This window comes from Pseudonaja textilis, chromosome 2 (genome assembly GCF_049901715.1).
Source record: "Pseudonaja textilis isolate UNSWEBS1 chromosome 2, rPseTex1.2, whole genome shotgun sequence".
NCBI lineage: Eukaryota > Metazoa > Chordata > Lepidosauria > Squamata > Elapidae > Pseudonaja > Pseudonaja textilis.
Window position 1 is genome coordinate 195,586,821 of NC_141991.1, and position 23,981 is coordinate 195,610,801.

A 23,981-nucleotide genomic window follows, 5' to 3' on the forward strand; every position below is an offset into this window, starting at 1 on the left:
AAAGGTCAAAGGAATTTAAGGGCGGTTGGACTTAATTTGCTTGCGACTATATAAAGATTCTAGGCTGATCCTTCTTTTAACTCTGCCCCCAGTTTTTGCCACTCCTCCTACATGTACAAACTTTTTTACAAACGTACTTGACATAAACAAGAGCACATTATTTAAGAATATTTTTTAAAAAAATATTGAATTGGCCTGAAATATAAACCTTAGCATTTAAAGCTAACCAGAAAACATTGTTTGTATTTTATGTCATAATGTACATTACATTGTATAATGTAACCTCATACTATTTTACATTGATTGCTAGGTATCTAAAACCAATCTAATATAGATGTAATAAGGCAAACCAAAACATGTTTATAATCTTCTCTTGCAGATTGGATGAGCCCTGCAATGCTCACAGCTGACCAAAGAAATCTGGCTGTTTGAAACAAAGAAGTTGTTCACAACTAACATACAGAAAATATCTACATTTGCAATTTACTCTTATTTCCCCTGTGAAGTATGTAGACAGTTCTTTACTGCTCTCTAGGATGGGTCAATGACATTTCACTGCAGCCAGCTCACCATAGCCAACCTGCCACAGCCAACTTAGCACAGCCAACTCACCATGGCCAACTCACTGCAGAACAATTCGTCACAGCCATCTCGCCACAGGAAAAGTGGCTGCAGGACAAGAGTTATACTAATATCAAAGATATGGTGGAATAGAATAGTTAAAGAAAGGACGTAAAAGGAAGTACAAAATGAAATGTGAATGGCAAAAATTAAAATAACGTTTATTTATTTTAAATAATTAAATAGAATTGTTAAATTGTCTTGCAACGAGTTGTTTTGTGGCAAGTTGGTTGTTTGCCTGCTGCATGTGGGCTGTGGCAACTTGGCCATGGTGAGCTGGACCCAGCAAGTTGGCTATTGCAAGTTGTCCCATTCCCCTCTAGGACAGAGTTAGAGAAAATAGAACAAGCCCCATAGCTTGTATTCTTTACCCATTAACATTTGGTACTTGAGACATCTGTTTTGGTCTATGTCATTTTTTAAAATAATACTTTTATTAAAGTGTACAAAACAAAGATAAAAAAAACATATGTAAACTAAAAAATATAGAAAGTAAAGAAAAAAAAGAAGTGTGATGAGATGGAAAAACTAAAATGAAAAAAAGGCTCAAAAAATATAAAAGACGGTTTCCCCCTTCCTCCAAGCAAGTATAAACAAATTCAGTCAGTTAGCACTTTCTCTAATACTTCACTTAAAAAAAGATCTTCCTCCCAAATCTCGTTCCTTATCAATAATCAAATTATAAAAACTCTTGATTCAGTCCTAATCAGCAAAAGTCTATTAAGACCTATAGGAAATAGAGATAGATATTATGACCTTAATCATATAAATGCATTTTGTATTCCAATTTATCACTTTCTCTAAGAAATAAATCAAAAGAAAACTCTTCCTATTTACACAAAGATCATTAAAGCCTTATTATTCAGTCCTGATCAAAAATAAATTCTATTAATAGATACCAGGAACCAAAACATATGTACTTTAAGCCTGGTTATGTGAATTCACTTTATATTCTTTCTGTTTTACAAAGCTTGATCTTTAATCCCATCAAATAATGTTCCACAAGTTTACTTCTTATTTTTTCTTTGCCTCCTTTTGGGGACAGCTTTAATGTTTTAACATCCCTTTTGCAAATTTAAAATAGGAAAGCTTTTAAAAACATTTTTCTGATTTATATTTATATACCTCTTTTAGTTATTAAGATATCAGTTGATTTCAAGTGTAAATCCATTGTGGCATCCTTTAAAAGTTAATATTTTTCTCTTTAATTCTTAAATTTACAGCAAACTTTAAACTTACATTTAATTTTTCAGCTAGGGTAGAAGTAAACTCTCACAGTGTGATAAAACTTGTCCTTCTGAAGGTTATTAACAACCAGAAAATCATTAACCAACAACTTCCTAAATTAAGAGAGGAAGTTGACAAATCCAGTGTCTCTTTGAAGACACCAAATCACAGTTAGACAAGTTGATATTCCTCTGGCTCCCACAGCTCTCAAACCTTCTGGAGATCACTATTTCAGATCTCTTTGCAGGGAGTCTCTGTGTAGAGCAAATCTAACCCCAGTCCTCTCCTTGATCTGGAGAAAAGTTCAAAGGAATTGATCCACTCATTGACTCCTCCCCCCCTCCCCCCGCCATGGCCATCAGCTTCACTTTCATGGAGCCTTCTTCATTCCAGAAGTCCAAGATAGCTGCTTTGGTCTATGTCATGACTGCAGCTAACAGGTGTAACCTTATCCAAGAAAGTATATATATATATATATATTCTGATGATCACAATCCACAATATTTGATATTATTTCATGCCTATGCTGATGCCATGACTTATTTCTTTGTGACAGATCATGTATCTCAGTATAAACCTCTCTGAACATTAAGGTCAGGTGGAGAGACCTTGTTAAAGTTTTGAGGGCATGCACTAGAAATCCTCTTGTGCTGATTTGAAACTATGGAATCTATAGCTGTTACGCTTAGCCTTCATTCTTTCTGTTTCTGAGAAAGGCTTTAGCTAAGCTTTTTTCTTTTGATCCTGATTTTAATAATAACTTCAGTTGTTTTTATGGAAGTTTGGATACTCATGTTTTCATTTTTTTATTGTCAGCCATCTTGAGTAACTTAAGGATAGAAGGAAGGATACAACTAATTTGTTCCATGCCTACATCAATAACTGTTTAAAATATCATTTATTTCCTGGGATATAACGCATCAGTTCTAACTTCATACTCCTAGTGATGTTTTCACATGGAAAAATGTTTTCAGTCAATTTTATGGATTAGAATGCACAATTAAAGCAGAAATGAAAGCTTATACAGATACATCTTCCTTAATGTATTTCAAGAACATTAGATTTAATGTCGACATATGCTATTTGCAGCTCCATAGGTTTGAGATTTGTAATTCAATCATTTAGTGGAAAACATCTACACCTTTTGATGGATAGATTAATACTGTTTCATAGAAGAGAGAGAGAGAAAAAGATGCAAAGGACGATGCTAAAGAACACTTTCCAGATTTTACTACATGCACGGCTAGATGTTATCAGGGAAACATTCATTATTACTTGCAACTGGAGTTTAAGACATATATACCTTTTAGGCTGGTTCAAAGATAAGGGAGATGAAGTATAATCAAAGCTGAAATACCATCTGAAAGCCAGCAGCCACTATAAGTTAAAGAACAATTTTCCCCCTGCAAAGGCTACTTGTAATGGATGATTGTGTTAGGAGCCACAGAGTTGTCTCCAGTTAACTCTAATTTATTGTCGCAATCGCTCATGTACTTCAATAGCCTAAAGAGCATTTCCCACAGATCAGTTAATAAGATGCAGCCCAGAGAAAGGCCCACAAATCTGTTTGTTACAGCCTATTTTAGGGAAGCTTTGCTTAGGAGGACATGGCGCTGAACTCAGAGAAAGGCACCTGAAGGGACCATATCCAGATCTAAGAAGACTACAGGCAGATAATAGGGCAAGAGTGATGGGGGGGGGGGGGGGGGGGGGGGGGGGGGGGGGGGGGGGGGGGGGGGGGGGGGGGGGGGGGGGGGGGGGGGGGGGGGGGGGGGGGGGGGGGGGGGGGGGGGGGGGGGGGGGGGGGGGGGGGGGGGGGGGGGGGGGGGGGGGGGGGGGGGGGGGGGGGGGGGGGGGGGGGGGGGGGGGGGGGGGGGGGGGGGGGGGGGGGGGGGGGGGGGGGGGGGGGGGGGGGGGGGGGGGGGGGGGGGGGGGGGGGGGGGGGGGGGGGGGGGGGGGGGGGGGGGGGGGGGGGGGGGGGGGGGGGGGGGGGGGGGGGGGGGGGGGGGGGGGGGGGGGGGGGGGGGGGGGGGGGGGGGGGGGGGGGGGGGGGGGGGGGGGGGGGGGGGGGGGGGGGGGGGGGGGGGGGGGGGGGGGGGGGGGGGGGGGGGGGGGGGGGGGGGGGGGGGGGGGGGGGGGGGGGGGGGGGGGGGGGGGGGGGGGGGGGGGGGGGGGGGGGGGGGGGGGGGGGGGGGGGGGGGGGGGGGGGGGGGGGGGGGGGGGGGGGGGGGGGGGGGGGGGGGGGGGGGGGGGGGGGGGGGGGGGGGGGGGGGGGGGGGGGGGGGGGGGGGGGGGGGGGGGGGGGGGGGGGGGGGGGGGGGGGGGGGGGGGGGGGGGGGGGGGGGGGGGGGGGGGGGGGGGGGGGGGGGGGGGGGGGGGGGGGGGGGGGGGGGGGGGGGGGGGGGGGGGGGGGGGGGGGGGGGGGGGGGGGGGGGGGGGGGGGGGGGGGGGGGGGGGGGGGGGGGGGGGGGGGGGGGGGGGGGGGGGGGGGGGGGGGGGGGGGGGGGCGGGCTACCCTATTTAGAGACAGTAGAAACATCTGGATATTTTTAATAAACAGACAAATAAATCAATAAAAGCAAACAAGATGGGGGATTTAATCAAATAACCTGGGAATCATTACAAACTAACACGAGAACAGTTTCTGACTCTGTAAAAAATGCACACATTTCAAGGTAAAATCTCGGCAAAAATTCAATGCTGTAGCGGCATGACACATTTGATAGATGTGCAGCCCACAAACATACACATTACTCATTGACTCCAATCTACTAATTTTTATTTGGAAAAGCCATGTTAGTGTGGTTTTTGATTGCAGGAAGTGAGTGACTGTTGTTGGAGGATACTGATGTGCTCTAACCTTCTCCCTTTTTCCCCTTTGTTGGTAGAGATGCTAATATAATAGGTAGTATTCTAAATCCTAAAGACGATCTATCAAGCCTGTATATGTCCACTCCTTCATGTTCTCCTTCTCCATATTTTTTTTTTTTTTTTGCTTTCCGTGATTGCCTTCTCAGTCTGGACATCTTGGAAAACACATACCCCTGCCTCCTCAGGTTCCATCTATGTGGATATTTCTGTGTCTCAGACTTTGCATGACCGATTCCAACATAAGCATCGACCATATGATAGGGACAATAATGTGTGCTTCCGATCATTATTTAAAATGATGTTGTCTGACAGTTCTTGTGCTGTCTCTTGATTGGGGAGATGGTCCCCTTGAAAAGTGGTCCACAAGTTGGCTATCTTTTTGGACTCACAATTCCTGATGGATGGCAAATGGAGGCCTTGGCCAGAAAACCTTTTGCCCAGATTTGGCTGGTATGTCAGTTGCATTCTTACCTGGAGTGGAAGGACATTGCAATAGCAATTAATGCTCTCATCAATACTAGTTTGGACTACAGCAGTGCTTTGCTGATGACCATCAAAAAGCTGCAGTGGAAAATGCAGTGGTTATTTGTTTAGTTGGCACTCATCATCTTGGCCATATAACACAGATGCTGCAAGCCCTGTACTAGCTTCCAATAAACTTCTGATGTATAATCCAAAGAGTTTGTTGTGACCTAAAGCTCTACATGGTTTAACTCCTAGGTACTTTCAGGGATGCTTCTTTCAAACAGAATCAATACACCCGAATTGCTGGTTCTGGAATAAGATACTAGCAATTCCGTTATTCATTTTCCTAAACTGAGGAGGGCCAGGGGGTGTGGTCCAGAAATACTGCTTTTCAATGGATGCACCTATTCTCTGTAACTGCTTCCCACACTGATTGCTTTCTTAGAAGGTTGAAGAAACTTGGAAAGATGACTTCTGGAGGAAGATACAGCAGACTCAAGATGGCTTTGTGAAAAGTGGACTGATAGATTAAAACGTTGGTTTTAGAAAGTTATGAATGAACCGTGGGTTGAAATGATTTTTAAGGATTCATTATAAAGAATCCTTCCCATGGGAAAATGATATTGTTTTGATATTTTAAAAAAATAAGATAAGATTTTAAAATTTGGACTCTAAAGGAATTAACAATTATAATTAAAGGAGAAAAACACATAAACCCAACTTATAATTAAGAATGAGGCAAAACTTCTATCATTAGATATATAGAAAGGCATGTTTGAAAAATGGACAGACATTCTTAATAGAGTAAGCGGAGATATTTTACAATATTCTTAATTTTTTCTTTTCCATTTCTTTTTCTATTTTTTCATTTTTCCCTTTTTGCACCTTCTATTCTTTCTTTTTCTTCTTCTTTTTTTAGTTTGCATTAAGTTGTATTATTATAATTATAATATTTAATAACATTATAACATGTTTCTGTTTTTGTATTTCTTTTTCTAATTTCTGCTGATCCCCTGCACCAAAATAAAAATCTTCCATGTGTAGTTGAAAATTAGAACAGAAGCAATGTCTTTACCCTGTAAGAGCAGCCATTACAAGGAGATAGTACAAGCAACAGAATGTGGAAATCATATTTTATACTCTCAAAATAATTTAAGTACCTTTCTTTTGTAACTTGTATTTTCCAATTGCTTCTGATGTTCATTTTGATTTAGTACCATTGCAGAGAATCATTTCTGCACATTGTCCCTATATAAAGAAAATATACTGTATATTTACTGTATTCAAAACATTGCTAAAGTAAGAATGAAGAGCACTGTGGATGTTGCTAACTACTACTTTTGGGGATTGATGGAGGTTCATATCTTTCCATCCCAGCTTTAAAATATATAGGTAGACTTCACTTACTGACCTCTTATTCAGTGACTGACAACTGGTCCTCAAAGCTGCAGATTCTTTCTTTCTTTCTTTCTTTCTTTCTTTCTTTCTTTCTTTCTTTCTTTCTTTCTTTCTTTCTTTCTTTCTTTCTTTTTATCTGTCTGTCTATCTATCTATCCAGGGGTGGGATTCAAATTTTTAACAACCGGTTCTGTGGGTGCGGCTTAGGTGTTGGGCATGGCTTGTTGGTGATGTGACTGGGTGGACATGGCTTGGTGGTCATGTTATTGGCTGGATGTGGCCAACTCAATATCACTCACATCGAGGCACGCATCTCCTCGCCTGGCCTCTCAAGACTGTGGGGATGCTACAACAGTCATAAGTGTGAAAAATGGTCATAAGTCACTTTTTTCAGTGCCATTGTAACTTTGAATGGTCACTCCACACAAGCAAAGTACCAGCAAAGGAGGGGAAAAAAACTCCAGAGATGTTCCTGAGACAGGAAGTCTAGTCCTGCCAAGAATGTAATAAGGGTTAATGGAGAAGCAGTTTCTGTAAGCAACACCAGAATGTTTCCTTCCTGCCTTTCTTACAGGATTAGGCCAGTAATTTCTTCTAACAACCGGTTCTCCAAACTGCTTACAATGTTAACAACCGGTTCTAGTGAATAGGTGCGAACTGGTAGAATCCCACCCGTGTATCTATCTATCATCTATCTGTTTATTAAATTGATTTAGCTGTCTGTCTTACCACAAGGCAACTCTGGGTGGCTTATAGTAAAATTGTATAAAATCTAATGATATAAATACAATAAGGTAAAATTTGAGATGTTGCAGTGGACACTGCAGTCACATGATGGTAATTCAGATGCTTGGCAACCGGCTTTTATGACAGTCACAGCATCCTGTAATCACAGGATCAGCATTTTTGATCCTCACAGCTAGCTTCCAACAAGCAAAGTAAGTGGGGAAGCCAGCAGGAAGTCACTCGTTGCAATGTTGCACATTTTATACTTGTCACGTGTGATGTCATGCCTCACCCTCCATACTCATTTAAGGGTATACCACAGCCTTCCCCATTTTCTGCTGAATTCCCTAGCTTCACCAATTTTTTGCTTCTAAATGTTATATTTTGAGGATTTTTTTTTAAGTACAAAAATTGAAGGGCGCTAATGAAAATCTGGGCTAAAAGGGTTTGGGGATATGAGCTCTTAAATTGGAAGTTCTGAGATAATTTCTTGCACAGAAGTATATTTAGCTCAAAAAATGGCATCTATCAGTATAGGTTTCAGATAATTTTATGTGTAGGCACAAATTTGGACTGAGTTGTTCTTGTGAATGCAACTATTGAAGTGGGTTAATTGTTATTTTGACAGGAGTGGATTCATGTCTTTATATGCATCTTCACTGACAGCCTAGTTTAGTTTAGTTTAGTTTAGTTTAGTTTATTGTCATTGCACCTCGTACAATGAAATTAAATACCATCTTCAGTGTACATTATTACTGTGAAAATAAACACAAACACACATCCTTCACATTCTATACATTGAATTGAAAACTCCTGATATTGCATTAATATTGCACTATACAGTAGAATTCAATAGAGTTACTGCCCTGGGATAGAAGCTGCTTTTCAGCCTATTTGTCCTTGTTTTTATTATTCTGTACCATCTGCCAGATGGTAATAGTTCCAAAAAAAAGGGTGCCCAGGATGAGATGGATATTTGAGAATGTTTTGAACCTTCTGAAGGCAGCGGGAGCTATAAAGCTCTTCCAAAGAGGGGAGAGGGCAACCCATGATCTTCTGGGCAATGACATTAACCCTCTGGAGTGCTTTCCTATCTGCCACTGTGCAATTGGCAAACCATACAGAGATGCAGTGAGTTACGATACTCTCTATGGTGCAGTGGTAGAAGGTCACCAGCAGTTTTTTATTCAGTTGTTGTTTTCTGAGAAATCTCAGGTAGTATAATCTCTGCTGAGCCCTTTTGACGAATGCTGCAATGTGAGCACCCCAGGTCAGGTCCTTTTTTATGGTAACGCCCAGCAACGTTGGTTTCAAGGTGTTGTGCAGAACAGTCAGATGGAGTTAAAATGATTTTTTTAAAAAAAGTCAACCAAAGATTACCTTTGACCAAAAAGGTAATCTTAAAGACCATCTGTATTAGGAATTCTAGGCTTTTTATTTCCTACGAGAAACACCGGTTTAGTTTTTAGAGCCTTTTTGTTTCCTATAGCAAATACTGGGTTAGATGCAACAGCTTGTGATTTCACACCACAAACACTATTTTAAATTGCAGAGCCTTGTGATTTCATACCATAAATACTAATTTAGCTCACAGAGCCTTGTGATTTCATGAGTGCAGCTTCGGTGGCAGAGATTTGTAATTTCTTACCAGAAACACCAACATTGCTCATGGAGGCTTTTGATTACGCACAATAAACACCAATTTAAATTGCAGAGGCTTGTAAGGCTGTACTAGAATCTCCGGTTTAATTCATACAAACTTTGGATTTCACTCAGTCTGCACTAGGTTAGTGGCAGAGGACTGTGATCTCATACCAGAAGTATGAATTTCACTCAGAGCCATTTGTCATCAGACATCCTAGGAACCAGCTTTGGTGGAGATGGGAGAGTTCATTCAAGAATCCCTGGTTTAAATGGTAGGCTTATTGTTATTGTTGCTGTTACAGGCACTTGCTGAAGTGTCTGAGGCTTATGATTTCATAATAAGCATTCATTTCTAAGTGGCAGGAACTTTTAATTTTAAAACAGAGGGGTCAGTGTAATGTTCATGACTGCACAATCAAAACCATGCCATTTTGTAACATGTGGTGCATTGTATAATTTATGTAAAATGGTGTGGAGCTTTAACCATGCAGTCACAGTTTCTGTTCTGATATTTTTCACACAGAGACACACACAGACACACATAGCCATCTCTGACTTTGAAACACTTTTTCAGGCCCAATTAGTTCTGGTAGAAGGGAAGGCACCACAACTGATCTAATCAGCTATTCATAATTTCATTCTGGAAAAAGGATGATAATAAATAAAAATAGTAACTTGTGTGTGCCAAAGAAAGACTGGAACATTAGATAAAAGCCTAGTTCTTTTCAGAGTATTCTCATTTTCAAAAGTTTAAATATAGTAAGCAACTTTGCATTTGACTGTTCTTTGGGTGGTACTGGAGACCAACTTGTATAAACTGAAGTTTTCAAACTCTGTACAGAGGCAGCCATTTGCAATCCTTGGAACCTGTTACACTTATTGATTGATATCAGAATGTTCTTATGAGAAAACAATTACATAATAGCAGCCTTAATAAATAGCCCGAGCCCTCTGTGCATGTACAATATGCCATTGGGATGAGACACTGCTTTAATTTGGAGAGCATCACCCATAAGGTGTCATCCTGAGACAAATAATAATAATAATAATAATAATAATAATAATAATAATAACAACAACAACAACAACAACAACAACCTTGCCTAATGATATCGGTGAGTCAGTTCCCAGAAAGAAAAGTTTAATTTTGCTAGCATTGTTTCTGCTGTGAACAGGATGCAAATAAGTTTAGACATGCTTCTAGGCATCCGCATGTTGGAGTCTTGCAGACAAGCTTCTCTAACTCTGCTCTCTGTTAAAGATTCACTCCTCCCTAAATCAAATGCCTCTAATTATCAGGTACATTCAGTAGATGTGCTGTGTTAAAGCAAATACTTAGTTCCTAGCATCTCCAGTGAAGATGACTTGAGAGGTCATAGTTAGAGACCTGGAGATATCTTTCCAGCCCAAATAGGCATTTGGAAGAACAGATGAACAAATACTGTAGATCAACCTCACTTATAGCATTTTTTTTCAAGACACAGACATCTCAGGGATTGTAGCTCTTTTTATAACACTGTTTTACGAAACATAACTTTTTACTCTCTGGTGTTAAAATTTCTTTACCAATCAATAGTCATGGTTTAGCAACTGTGTGGCTTAGCAAAGCATCCCTGGAAAACATACAGGGGCTGCAATAGCTCAGCAGGTAAGGATGGTGAGATTGTCAATTGTCAGTTGGAAAGCAGCCTGGGTTTGAGACCCAAGCACCACGCCATGGGGGCAAGTTCCTGCTCTTGCCCCAGCTCCTGCCTCTGCTCACCTAGAAGTTCAAAAGCATACAAATAGGACTAAATACATAGGTACCACTTCAATAATGCCCTCTCAAAACACTTGCCTCTCACACACTGTGCTTTTCTATTAACAAGGCTTTAAGGGCAGGGGTGGGCAACCATAGCCCCTTTACGACCTGTGGACTTCAACTGACTCAGAGATTCTGGGAGTTGAAGTCCATAGGTCGTAAAGGCCCATGGATGCCAACCCCTGCTTTAGGGTAAAATCCATTGGCATAAATGGTGGTGGCTGATTGCAAAACGGGCTAGTTTTTGACAGGCTCTGAGAACTGGGAAGGAGAGGGTCAGCTTGAAATTCTTCCATCATAGCAAGACGACTTTCAAAAAGCCTTCATCCATATCACTGGCCCGCTGCAGCCTTGAGGGAACATGATGAGTGATTTTTCAAGGAGGAATTAACAATGTTGAAGTTGAAAAGTAAGTTCTTGTTTTTCCAGTAGCTGTGCCATTCAAAAAATGCCTCTAGGCAGCGATGGGCTTTTGAAATAGCCTCCACTGAGCACAATGGAGACTATTTTTCAGCTTTGCAGAGGCAGGAAGAAGTTCTTATTATCTTCAGCTGCTAACTGGGATATAAATTTTTCCCTTTCCCCAATGAACAAGGGAGGGTAAGAATTGTGTGGGAAGGGGCTGAAGGCTTGGAAAAATGAAGTTCGTAGAAGGAAGATATTCTTGAAATTTCTTGGGGACTAGATGGAAGATTTCAATAGACCATTTTAAGTCTGCAGTTCCTCATTCGTACAAAGAACATCTTACTGTCTCCCACTGAAGATTACAGGAACCATGAATTAGAAGAGAGAGAGGGAGGGAGGGAGGGAGAGGGAGACACACAGAGAGAGATATGATTGAGTGAAATCACCATTATATTCTCTGTGCCTATCTGGACTTGTTCTTAAGGCTTATTTGCAGTGGTGGGATTCAGCCAGTTCGCACCACTTCGAGAGAACTGGTTGTTAACTTTCTGTGCACTTTGGTGAACTGGTTGTTGGAAGAAATCATTAGGGCAAAGAACTAGTTGTTACCTTATTTGATTCCCACCACTTCTTATTTGTGTTAAGTAGCATCTGGAATAGCGTGCCTATTATTTGTGACTGCAGTTTCTGACTTTTCGTTTTGCAGTCTTTTAATTCCCCATTAATTAATTTATGGCTTCTCAGTTTGCAGTTCTTGACTTCATAATTTGTACTTCAAAAATTGTGATGTGGTGGCTTATTAATTAGCAAATTAACCTTTGCGGTGTGGATTTGAAATACTGAAATAAATTGCTATCTAATATGTGATACATAGCTGGTCATGAACTACAAAATGTCAATTAAATTATTAAAGTATGACTTCATGACTCACCAGTAGTAATCTGGCCCTGAGTGCTGTTTTATTCCTCTTACGGTATGACTGAATGATGAGATAAAATGGCTACTACGTTTAAATAGTTATGGATGTACGAAGTGCATCTATTCAGTGCAGAATATTAAAAGAAAATGTGCCTGGTTCCAATATCTGCAGGAATAAGGAACTGTTAGGACTGCTCCATTCAGTTACTGCTTTACTAAAACTTTGTCTCTCTATATAGTGATTCCAATCTAACCTGCAATTTCTCACGCGTCTCTCTCCTTGCAAAGAGGCTTGCTTATGTAAAACCTCCTTCTCGGGATGGGGCATTTCTGAATTTTGAGCTTCTGTGGATGAAATTTCTGACTTGATTTTAATCTTATGAAGTAGTAGATTCTGCCTACTCCCTGGTTGCTTATACTTTCTGATATGACAAAGCCGCAGTAAATGATTTTTTTTCTTCTTCTCATGATTCACTCTTAGAAGTGACTGGAATGGAACCAAAGAAAAGGCAGGATGGCTGCAGACCAATGAGGAGATGGTTGTGTGATAAAAGACTTGACACTCAAACACATCTCGCAGCCAACTCATAAGTAAGGTGAATGCCAGGACACTGCACCCCACCCACGAACATTTCTCAGCAACGTTCTTCTACTTTGAAAAAACAAATGACTTACAAATTAATGTTAAGTCATGGTACAATGAGACTGCTTAAAGGGTATTATTATATTCATACCAGAGGCAGGCAACCTGGTGCCTTCTAGCTGTTATAGACTTTTGGAGCCAAAGTCCAAAAAATCTCAAAGAGTTCCTGCATTTCCCCTGTATGGATGCAAATACACACGCAGACACAGACACACACAGAGAGACAGACAGACAGACAGACAGACAGACACAGAAGGTATTTTGAACAACTAAATCCAGGTTGCAAAACTATAGATAACCACTAAGGGAGGCAGAAGAAACTATTTTATTCTTTGCTGCCATCTAGTGGTCATCTGGATTTCTGTTGCCCAGAATTGGTACCCATTGATGAATGTTAGGGGGCGGGGTGGGGGGGTGGGGGGGGGAGGGGGGAGGATGCTTTGAGTCAGTCTTCACTCTTGGCAACTGTCTGAACAGGTCCATGCAGTTTTCTTGGCAAGATTTGAAAAGTGGTTTGCTACTGCCTACTTCCTAGGTGTGAGAAGGCAGGCCCGAGTTCACCCAGCTGGCTTTGTGCCTAATGCAGAACGAAATTCCCAGTCTCCCAGTACCTTAACCACTATGCCAAACTGGCTCACTTCTGTGTCTAATGGTAGCCTAGGGGTTAATGAAACCAAAAGGTTCTTTCTCCCAGCTCACTAGTTTCTTAGAAATGAGTCTCCTCTGATCTATCCCTAATTGGGACTTTGGTCTGTCAAAATAAACTTCTAAGTATTAGATGAGCAAGGGACTGTTAAGAAAACACGACAGACACGGTGGGCAGGAATCGTCAAGTTGTTCAAGGAATAAGAAGCCTCTCCTTCATTTCCTATACTTTAGGTTGCCTCTGCTTGAAATAAGTAACCCTTTGGAATGTGCAATGAAGTCCTAGAGGCAAACACGCCCCTGATAGTTAGGTGATGAAGGGAGTTGTCTCCTCACAGGCAGCATTTGAACATTGGTAGGGTTTGCATTAATGGGAAAAAAAGGCTTTGCTGTGGGAGTATTACTGCTGTTGCCAAAAGTACTAATTACTCAGATATACAAGAGTTAGGAATCCACACCCTCAATTATTGTATTGCATGAAGTAACTGCTTACTTTGTGTCTCGACTTGCCAAAGCCCAGTTGTGGGACACTGTAATTAGGATCAGTTGGCAAATAACAATGCAGGAAGCTTTCAGCAAGACAGGGCTCTGCTGCTTCAAGGATTGCTTGTTTCATGCTTTCCCAACAGTTCTCAGGTTAACGACTTACATTGAAAGTATATGACAGCTGGCTGAAAATGAGACTTTGACACCTGGGAGATCTTCCACTAGAGCCTCGGCTGAGCACTAAAATGACAGAAATTGAAGTTTATAGGGTGACTTGGAGAGAACAAGAATCCCAGTTCAACCCACATTTAAGCTCTAAACTCTTTTATGCTTCTGTTTCAGTTTCAGAGCTGCCATTTCAAGGCTCCAGAAAGGCTAGTCTGGGCTAGGTGTGCATTAGAAACCCTTAGGTTGTTTATTTTATTTTGCTACAGCCATTTCAAATATTGGAAACAATTAATCAGAAAGGTCTGAGCCAGTGATTCTGGAATTCTCCATATGCTTCTCAGGGGAGCATTTAGAGCAGAGGTGTCCAATCTTGGTAACATTTAGAACTGGTGGACTTCAACTTCCAGAACTCTCCAGCCAGCTTGGTTGGCTGGGGAATTCTGGGGGTTGAAGTCCACCAGTCTTAAAGTTACCAAGTTTGGACACCCCTGATGTAATTAATAATCTGGGGTTGTAGAAGGCAATGTGAGTATCCTCATTCCATTGCTGAATTCCATGCTTACCCTGTGGAATAGCATTTTCTCAACAATATTTTGGACGGCCCCAATCTTGTTAGCCTTTCTCAAGGCACTGAAGATCTGACCGTCTCTCTCTAGGCAGGTGGGTCAATGGCTAGATGAGGACTGCTGTTGTGGATATGCTTTTGTCTCCTCCTGTGAGTGACATCATGGTTTATTCTTGGATATCCAGATTTATATGTTGCAGTGGTGATAGCGGTGGTGGGTTCTGTATTTTTAACCCTTCTACAGTGTCCAAACTCACTTGTGTGAGAGAAGCAGGTCTACCAATCTTTTCAATAAATAAGTACACTTCTTGGTTAGCCTAATCTCTAGATTGCAGATATTGTTTGGAACCCATCTGAATTCAGCAAGAATTGAAGAAGTACCAGCAATGTCTCTACCTAGTGACTCATTCCATGCAAATCAGGACACAGACAGAAAGTCTGCTGGGGTAAACCTAGTTTACCCATAAAGAAAAAAAAGACTAAATGCTAGATTGGATTCACTGGGTTTCCAGGGTGCTTATCCCAATTTCTAGCTACATCAAGACCTACTACGATATGCTTTTCATTTGGGGAGGCTAAGCACTTCTTTCTTATTGCTGGAGGCTTTTCTCCAATCCTATTCTATTTGATGGTACCCAATCCCAGAACTCGTTATTGCATGGTTGGTACAAGTAAAATCAACCCATCAGCATTTTTTGCCTCTTATTAAAAAAAAAAAGATTTTTAGGAAAAGTTCAGACGTCTTCCGCTAACTCAGTACTTCCTACTCCCAGCTTTCCAAAACCAATTGCTTGATGTCAAGTTAAATTGTACGTAAAATGGTCAAGGCTTTTTTGGCCTGGACTATTGTTTTTAATTTTGTTCCCATCTATTAATGAGACTTCAGCAATCAAGTTGTTAAAAGTCAGTTAAATGATTTTTTTTGGGGGGGGTTCCCATCTATTATCTTAAAGTACAGTCTTTTGCATGCCACATTGTGGCACTCAATGGGCAGAAACCAATAGGCAGAAACCAATGGGTAGGAAATCTTACTAAAACTAGCCTGCCAATCTTACCAACTCCTTTGGAATTGAGTTGCATGTAGCTGAGCTTTTAGTCTTTACCCAGCAGCTTGGGTGTGCGTGCATGAGTAAACTCTTGATCTCAAAAGGGGGTATCCATTGAGTAAGAAAAGTCAAAAGGGCACAAGTTTGATTGAAAGTGTCCATCTTTTCCTACAAGCATTGCATGTGTGATGTGTTTTTAAAAGAGTGGGACTTTGATTGTGCAGCCTGGATCATCATGTAGAGTTTTTGATCCTTTTCTTCCTCCTGACTACTACTTACTTGAAATCAGATTAATTTCAAGTCTTCAACAAGCAATCATTTCAATGTCCTGGCAAAAGTTATCTGTTCCCATTGCTTGCAGAGAAAGAGAGAAGAGGAAATGAAAGAGAGGAAGGTGTCAGAAAAAATAAGAGAGATCTGAGTACTAGTAGTTCCCCACATCTTTAGCTCAAACCTGCCTGCTCCACTGCTATCATTTCATGACCCCCAAAAGATTGGAATTCAACCTGCAATAGAGGAAAGGTTGGCCACTGATGCTATACATTAGATTAGTGGAATAAATGAAAGTTTAAACAAATGACTCTGCCCTATACTTTATCTAGTTTGTCCCCCAGCTTTTTAGCAAGCTGTTTTTCAGGGGATCACGAATTTCAGGGCCTTGGAATCATCCTTCCAGTGATTGAGAGACTTGATTCTTTACAAGTTAGTTAGACTGAAATTATACTCAGCAGCCACCACTATGTATAAAAACTTATTTTCATCTGCTGAACAAGAAGTTTTGGACTATTTTCATGATGTTTATCAGGGTCAAAAGCAGTGGTGCATTAGTCTTACCCTGATAAAAATGCCAAGAAAACCCTAAGTTTTAAAACAATGTCACCAGGGCAAAGAGCATAATCATATTTGGTCTTATTCTAAAGGCAACATTTAGTTTCTTGTAATTCTGGACTGTTTACTAGGATTCATAAAAAGGATAAAATAATTACCAGGAAGTGTTGATTTGGTGAGAAAGTAGATCAACACTGCTATTTAATCATTTGTACACTTTCCATGAAGTACTAATACAGTTCTTGTTTTCTACCCAGAGCATGAGGCTCTGGCGTTGGCTTGTATGCGCACTACATGAGCTGTGCAGGGTTACAATGTTCTCTTTGTTCAGATTCTGTTGTGAGGCTGCAAGCACACTGATTCAGACAACAGAAGTACCTTCACAATGAGCTGGAGACACTCTTTTTGGGCTGTATTGATTTTTGAGGCACAAATCGAGATACAGACTTTAGAGGTAGCATTTGCTAGCTGACCCGGGTTACTGCCCACAGCTTGCAAAACATTTTATTTTTCCACTACCCTTTTTCCTGTATTGTCAACCTGCATGAGGACACTGAAGAAGCAATCTGGGAAGTATATAGATCTGTTTACCAGGCAGCATACAAAGCTGAGGTTATTTTAGAAAACAAGAGTACCTGTTGAACAGCATGAAATGTTTTTCAGATGAAAGCAATGGTTACTTGATCGCAAGGAGATATTAAGCAAGCACCATCAGAAAAGCTGGCTTCCCAGTGATTGGCATGACACATCTTACCCCCAAATTGGAAAACAACATTAATGCAGCTTATTTAGTCCTACAGTGTGATGAGTTTCAGCAGTCATCTTGGCTAGAAAGTCTGGGACTTGCAGTCCAACATATGTGGAAGATGCTAAAATGTGGAAAAAAATGTGACTGGTATCCTGATACACAATATTGATTTCCTCTTTGAAAGTAACCATTTCTGGTTCTAAGCAAAATAATGAGATATTTTAGGAGACATACTCTAAGCAGGATTCTTGTGTGAGGAGTGGCCTACAAAGTACTATTCTGACTTACGTTTATTAAATGTCCGGGTGGATGAGTTTGATTTCTTTCTTTGCACAGCCTTTAGTGGACACAATATGGGAAATTTTCATGTTTAACCTCAAGCTTCCCCATCCACCACTCCAAGGGATATTTAAAGCGTGGATGGGCTTGTTCATCCGTGGTAAGTAACTCCCTTGCCACACCAGTGGATGCTTGCATGCCACATAATTCGGGCAACACGGTCCAACTCTGACCTGACCCAACACAAAGTAAACCTAAAAGATTTTCTTCCTCAGATCTGCAAATTTCAGGCTTTGAAAGAGGGGCTTCTGCCTGTTCTACAATCCAAAAGAGAGGGAGGGAGAGAGAAACACCCCCAAGATGCTCAAACCGGATTCACATCCACTTTTGCGTCCTAGCAAGCCTAGTTAACTGTCAAGGTCCCTCATAACGCTGCAATGATTCCAAACGCGTCCCCCCCCCACACACACACACCCGCCCCGCGCAAGGCAGCTTCCTTTCCATCTGGTTGATGTATATGAAGAAGCAAAAGCGCCAGCTTTCCCGCGGGGAGAGGGTGGGTGGAGGCGCGATTCGCAGAAACCCAGGAGGCTTAACCGCAGAGCCCCGGTCTTGTCTCTTTCACTTCTCCTTTGACAAGGCGAGGGACGCCTGAGGTATATCTCGGGCTCGGCCCGGTTGGACATCTCCGAGTCGAGAGCAGCAGCCCAGCCCCTTCACGTTGGCGGGCGAAGGGGGCAAAGATTTCCCTGAACCCATCCTCTTGAAGCTTTCCCCATCCCGGAGGGAAGCCCAGCCGTTTCCCTCTACCCCGTTTTGTGTAGCCACGGTATTTTTTTTTCCTGTCTCACCCCCCCCACCCCCCCACCAAAACAAAACAAAAAAACTGCCGGACCAAACGTTTGCTTGCCGCCCCGATGGACGGAGGTCGCCGGCGCCGAGTATAAATTAGCTCCGGATAAAATTCTTCCATTCTCCCGGCTTTGCCTTTTCCCTTCGGCCGGCTCTCCCTTTCAGTGCCCAATTAACAAGCCGCTCTTTTATAACCTCGGAAAATCCTGCCTTTTCTCTCTAAATGGGAGAAAATGAAAAGATCCCAATCTCTCCCTCAGAGTCTTAAGCCCCTCTCCTCCCCTCCCCTTCTCTCTCTTCTCTCCCCTCCTCTCCCCGAGCGTCTAGCCCCCACCCCCCCCTCACCCCGGCTCTCACTCGGCGGAGCGCCTCAGTCCCGTTCACATGAAAATTATGCCAGCTCCAGTGGCGCGTAAAATTGATGTGAACTGAAAGAAGAAGCGGGATCGGCGCAATCTCTCTCTCTCTTCCCCCCCTCTCTCTTTCTCGTCTCAACGGGGGGTTCGGCACGTTACACAAGGCCGAGCTTGTCTCTTTAAGGAGACATTGGCCCCTAATTAGTCCGCATTCCTCCCGGTGTGGGTGATACAGCGGCGGTGAGTGGCACTGGCTGGGGGTGGGACGCTGCAAGGTTCAATGGAGGCCTTTTCCTCCTCCTCTCCTCCTCCTCCAGCCGCACACCTCCCTCATCGCGCCACCACCCAGCAGACAAGCGGCAGCGGCGGCGGTAGCAGCAACAGCGAGCAGCCGTCCCACGTTACTTTGATTGACAGCTGAACAAATGTTTCCCCTGTTCGAACGCCGGCGCAATCGAACGTCAGCAATCTCAAAGCTCCACCTCGGGCAGAGGGAAGAAGGGAGGGTCGGGGGAGGGCCCCTTCAAACGGATCCTTCGGATTGGCGACCGCTCAGGACGCGTCACTTCCCCACGTGGGGAGGTCGGCGAGACTCGTCTCTCCTCCTCCCTCCTCTCTCCCCCTCCCTCCCCTCCCGCGCCGCCGAGCCGTAAGCCCATTTGTCAGAGGCGAAATGATGGGCATTAATACAGAACGGCGATTAATGAGTGGCCGCCGTTGATTGGTCGTTGTTGACGCCCTGGGTGGGAGGAGCGGTTGGGGGGAACTAGACAGGAGGCTAAAAAGGTTTTGTGCTTCCTGACGGGAACGGTAGTTTCTTATTGGCGTATGTCGTCGGTCTCAGCTCGAAAGAATGCTTGGCTGGAGAACTACGTGTACCAGGATGCTCTGCGACAGTCTCGTCTTCCGATTGTTGTGAATATGTATCAGAATGTTAATGATTCGCTGCTGCTAAATTTGGTCAAAGGAGTCACCTCGCCAGAGCGTGTTGTTAGAGCTGGGCAGAGCGGTGGGTCTGGGGTGCTGTTGCGGTTTCGTGTTATATTGTTTTGCGTTGCGATTTGCCAGAGTTGGAAAGGAAAAGGAGAGGATTTTTTTTTAAAAAAAAGGGAAAATAAAAACTCGTTTGATCAAGACCGTGTTTCTTCATTTTTTTTTTTTTTTACAAAGGGGAGGGAGAACCAGACCCATTTAAAGGGGAAGGAAGGAAGAAACAAAAAACCCACAACAAAAGGTTATTGCACTTAGCTATTTGAGGACGCGCATAATTGCTAGGGAGAAAGACGGGAATAACAAGCGATTCTTTTCATCTCGGGAGTTCTGAAAGAGGAGGTTGGTTTTTTTCCCCTCCTCTCCTCTCTCTTTTCCTCTCCTCTCTTACCGCGCTTCTCTCCTTCGTTTGCGAAGGGCCAAAGCAACTAAGATCGGTAAAAGTTTTCAAACGGAAGAGGCGGCTGCGAGAGGGATCGCGGCGAGAGGATCCGATCTGGTATGAACGGAGTTGTCCTTTGCTTTTCCTTTGCTTGCCGTTTAGGGGGACACAGAGCGGGGCAGCCGCAGTGAAGAAGGCAGAGCCGACTCGGGGAAGCGAAGAGCGAGCCGAGGGAGCTGGCGCCGCCGGGAGCCGCGAAAAGCGAAAAGCTTTCCGACCGCCCAGAGCTCACCGGGGAACCGGTCCACGCGCGGAGCGACAGGCAGCCGGACCTTCGGAGCGCCGAGGCCCTGGGCGTGGGAGCGCAGCAACCGCGGGAATCGACCGGGGCCTCGCCGGCGATCATGCACGCCGGGCAGTGACAGCCTCTGTGGAATGTTGCTCGGCTTCCCTTTCGCCGGGGAGAAAACCGCCGTCGCCGCCTTCGCCGCCTCTTCCTCCTCTTCCACCACCTCCGCCTCTTGTGTCTTCTTCCTCGCTCGTGTCCGCGGGGTGGAAGAGCCCGGGCAGAGCCGGAGGCGCTCGTCCAAGAGCCAGCGTCGGGGCCAGCTCCGTCCCCCTCCGTCTCCTTTGCATTGTTGCCGTTCAAATCAATGAACCGAGTTTTCCGGCTGGCCCAGAGCACCCACTAAATCGGTTTGGATGATTCGCGACCTGAGCAAGATGTACCCTCAAAGCAGACACCCGGTGAGTAGCGGCGAGGGGGGCACTTTGGTGGCGACCGCGAGGAGACGACACCCACCCGCGAAAGTCTTGTTTACGAAATGGGAGGGGCCGAACCGGGAGCTGGTGGCGGTGGCGGCGGCGGACCGGCCAGAGAAAACAGATTAGGGACGATCCGCAAGAATAAAGAACAAATCTCTTTCCTCATTTCCACCCCCCACCTCCGCCTCCCCGTTTGCCTCCTGCTTCGAGACCACAAACGAGGGGAAAGAGCGGCGGCGGCGGCGGGGGGAAGCGACGGGGAGGGAGAGTTGGGTGAAACAATTGAGTTGTAGCCATTTTCTTATTGTTGTCTTTTGGCTTTCCAGGCTTCGCGATGTCAGGGAATATGTTTACACTACTTCCGTCTTGCTAGCCTTTGAGAGGCGACCTGGAGTTGGGAGCGCGGAGCTTGCTTAATCTGAATTCGGTTTCTGTTTCTCTCCGGGTGCGCTGTCCATTTTTGCCTTATGATTTCCCCCCCACCCTCTTTGCCCTCCCTCCTCCTCCTCCTCCTCTTTTATCCTGGTTAATAACCCACTCCCCCCCCTGGGGCAACTGTTGTCTACTTTCACCTTGCTCAGCTTTGTGATTGTGGGTGCTTTTGTTGGCACGGAAAGATGAGCAATCAAAGGCAAGACGCTCCCTCAATTAGAGAGGCTTACTTGAGGTGTGGACCAGACTCAGACTTTGTGCTTGTGTAGGGCAAGGAGAGCTCTTGTGGTGAAGAAAGGGGACAAAAAAACCCTGTGTGTGTGTGTGTGTATGCTCACACACCTTCCCCCAAGTGAGTTTTTAATCGATCTTTCCATCAGTGGCAGTGAGGTGACTTCACTGGGTGTGTTGATGTGTGTTATGTGCACCAGCAGGCTGGCTTAACACAGGAGTAATTAAAATATTTTATATTCTGATGACCGCTTCTAGGCACCGCATCAGCCTGCTCAACCCTTCAAATTCACCATTTCTGAATCCTGTGATCGGATTAAGGAGGAGTTTCAGTTTTTACAGGCTCAGTACCACAGGTAATTAATTGTGTTTACTTTCTCTGATCCTGCAACTTATTTCTGGTTTGGCTTTCTTGCTTCCCCTGAAATTCATGGACATGTATGGGGGTAACCCCCTTCTTTACACAAATTATATACCACTCCGTATGAAGAAGGAGGTATCTAAACACTTCTAGGTTGTAGCCTTGATAAAAGGCTGTTCTTTTTGATCTTGCTTGGGATGTATCTCTCTCTCTCCTTTTAAAATTATGCTCTTCAAAAGGTAACAGCTCCACCAGAAGAAAACACCCTCACCTACTTTCTGAGGTCTCAGCTTTTATCAACCTGTTTTATCTTGTTGTCAAAAACTGACTTAAACTACGACCTCTTTTAGCAGAACAAGGTTCCTAAATATTACAAGTGTGCTTTTAAACATTGTCCCGAATATGTTTGAAAACCCTTTATCCAGAGCACTTACATTTCTCCCTGAATTCACCCAAACAGAAGAAATCTTTTTTTTTCCCCCTGAAGTTTAGCCTTGGCACATCTGTTACCGACCTATAAATAAAAGAGCTCTTATGAGTTCAACAAAGCCCGATCAGAGAAGCTGTTTCAGAAATGGGAGCTTTGGAAAGGAGGAGGCTAAGATTTCCCACCACCTGCTCCTCAAGTTGGGATTGCAAAGGGGGAAAGAAAAGAGAGGAAAAAAAGGGGCTTTTTGCTTTTCCCCCTCTTTTCTCCTGGGTGCATTTTGGTTTAACTATTGTTTGGGTGGTGCATTTGCTGTTGCTCATTTTCTTCATTGGTGGTGTGACAACGGAGGATATCAAGTGCTGATTAATTAGACCTGGAGTGTTTGCTCATTATTCTTGGGGGAGGGGAGGAGAAGACTTTATACTTTTTTTTTTGACAAGGTTTCCTCCTCCCCCCTTGTGGTTTGGTTTATTATTTTTTTTCTTAAGTGGGAAGAGTGCAAGAAAGGGTTTATTGCTCACAAGATGTCGCTTGTGGATGCTGTTGTGCTGCTTTCTTTGAAAACTGAAAACCTTTCAACTCTTTTTTTGTTTCCAGTGGTTTATTCTGAGTTACATTGTCTTGTTTGAGGGCAAGCAAGATCACACAGAAAAACCAGTTTAGTGGTATTTTTGAAATAGATTTTTACAGTAGCATACAATGTTACGCATTGGACATAATCGGCTTTCTCAATTTTGGTGTTTAGCTATTTTTCCCCTCTCTCTTTTTTTTCCAGGAAGATTATTTGTTTTACTCTTTTTCCACTCTCCTCCAAAATACCTTATCCATTTGCTTCAAAAAGTTTTCTTATATCTTATCTGAGAAAAAAAAAAAACCTGTGTAATTGTCAACAAAGGACACTAAAGGGATGTTCAAAGTTTTTTTTTTAAATAAAATTTATCAATGTTATGTAGGTGACTTGCAGGGAATGCTTACGTATATATTAAGGTATTTTAAAAAATGATGTTATATATTCAGAGATGGTTGTCTTTTGTCTCCCTTCCTCCTTTTCCTCCCCCTCCCAACAGTTTAAAGCTAGAATGTGAAAAACTGGCCAGTGAAAAGACGGAGATGCAGCGACATTATGTCATGGTAAGCAGTATAACCAGTTCAGAGTGTCTGTTTTATGAATTTGGTCTTTGAACAGATCCAAATGGTCCAGGTTGCTGCAGGCAGCTAGCTAGTGTGCCCACAGAGAGGCTGTTAAGTAAGAACGAAGGTGCCAGGATAAAAGGCTGGGTTTGAAACCCCTTTTTGTATGCTTAATGTTGATAACCTAGGTGTGAAGTTTTCCTTTTATGGTTGCTCAGAGTCCTCTTAGACCTTTTTATGATCAAGTTTTTCTTGAAAGAGATAGGTGTGCCCTCCATTGGTCCTGCAAGGGTGAGAATCCTTTAAGATTGCACTTTGTATTTAAAGGATACAGAAGCGTTGCACTGCTTTATCTATTGACTGATCTGGGCAATGTCTGCATTTTCATACAGCTTCAGTGGGAAAGCTGACAGGTTTATGCTATTCCCTTCCCTTGAGATGTGGAATATTCCTGTATCTGTGTGTCAAAGGAAGAAAAGTACATTAATAGACTTGAGGGAGCAGTTCACTCACATCTTAATCAGGTTTTCATTCTTAAACCTATGGCTGGTGAGCAGACTTTATGTT

The 23,981-nt window shown here is 43.4% G+C and overlaps 1 protein-coding gene across 5 annotated transcripts in view; it reads left to right on the plus strand.

The window, feature by feature from the left end:
• The first annotated feature begins 19,566 nt into the window (after positions 1 to 19,566).
• LOC113438463 (TLE family member 4, transcriptional corepressor) overlaps positions 19,567 to 23,981 on the plus strand; it is a 158,891-nt gene continuing 154,476 nt past the window's right edge. For 4 of the 5 annotated variants that reach the window (XM_026703836.2, XM_026703837.2, XM_026703838.2 and 1 more), the window contains exons 1-3: positions 19,686 to 20,811; positions 21,751 to 21,848; positions 23,351 to 23,414. In XM_026703836.2, coding sequence (XP_026559621.1) covers positions 20,767 to 20,811; positions 21,751 to 21,848; positions 23,351 to 23,414 — 207 coding nt within the window. In that variant the 5' untranslated portion in view covers positions 19,686 to 20,766. Of the gene's footprint in view, positions 20,812 to 21,750; positions 21,849 to 23,350; positions 23,415 to 23,981 lie in introns of all 5 variants that reach the window. The other variant, XM_087926756.1, reaches the window with a different exon arrangement.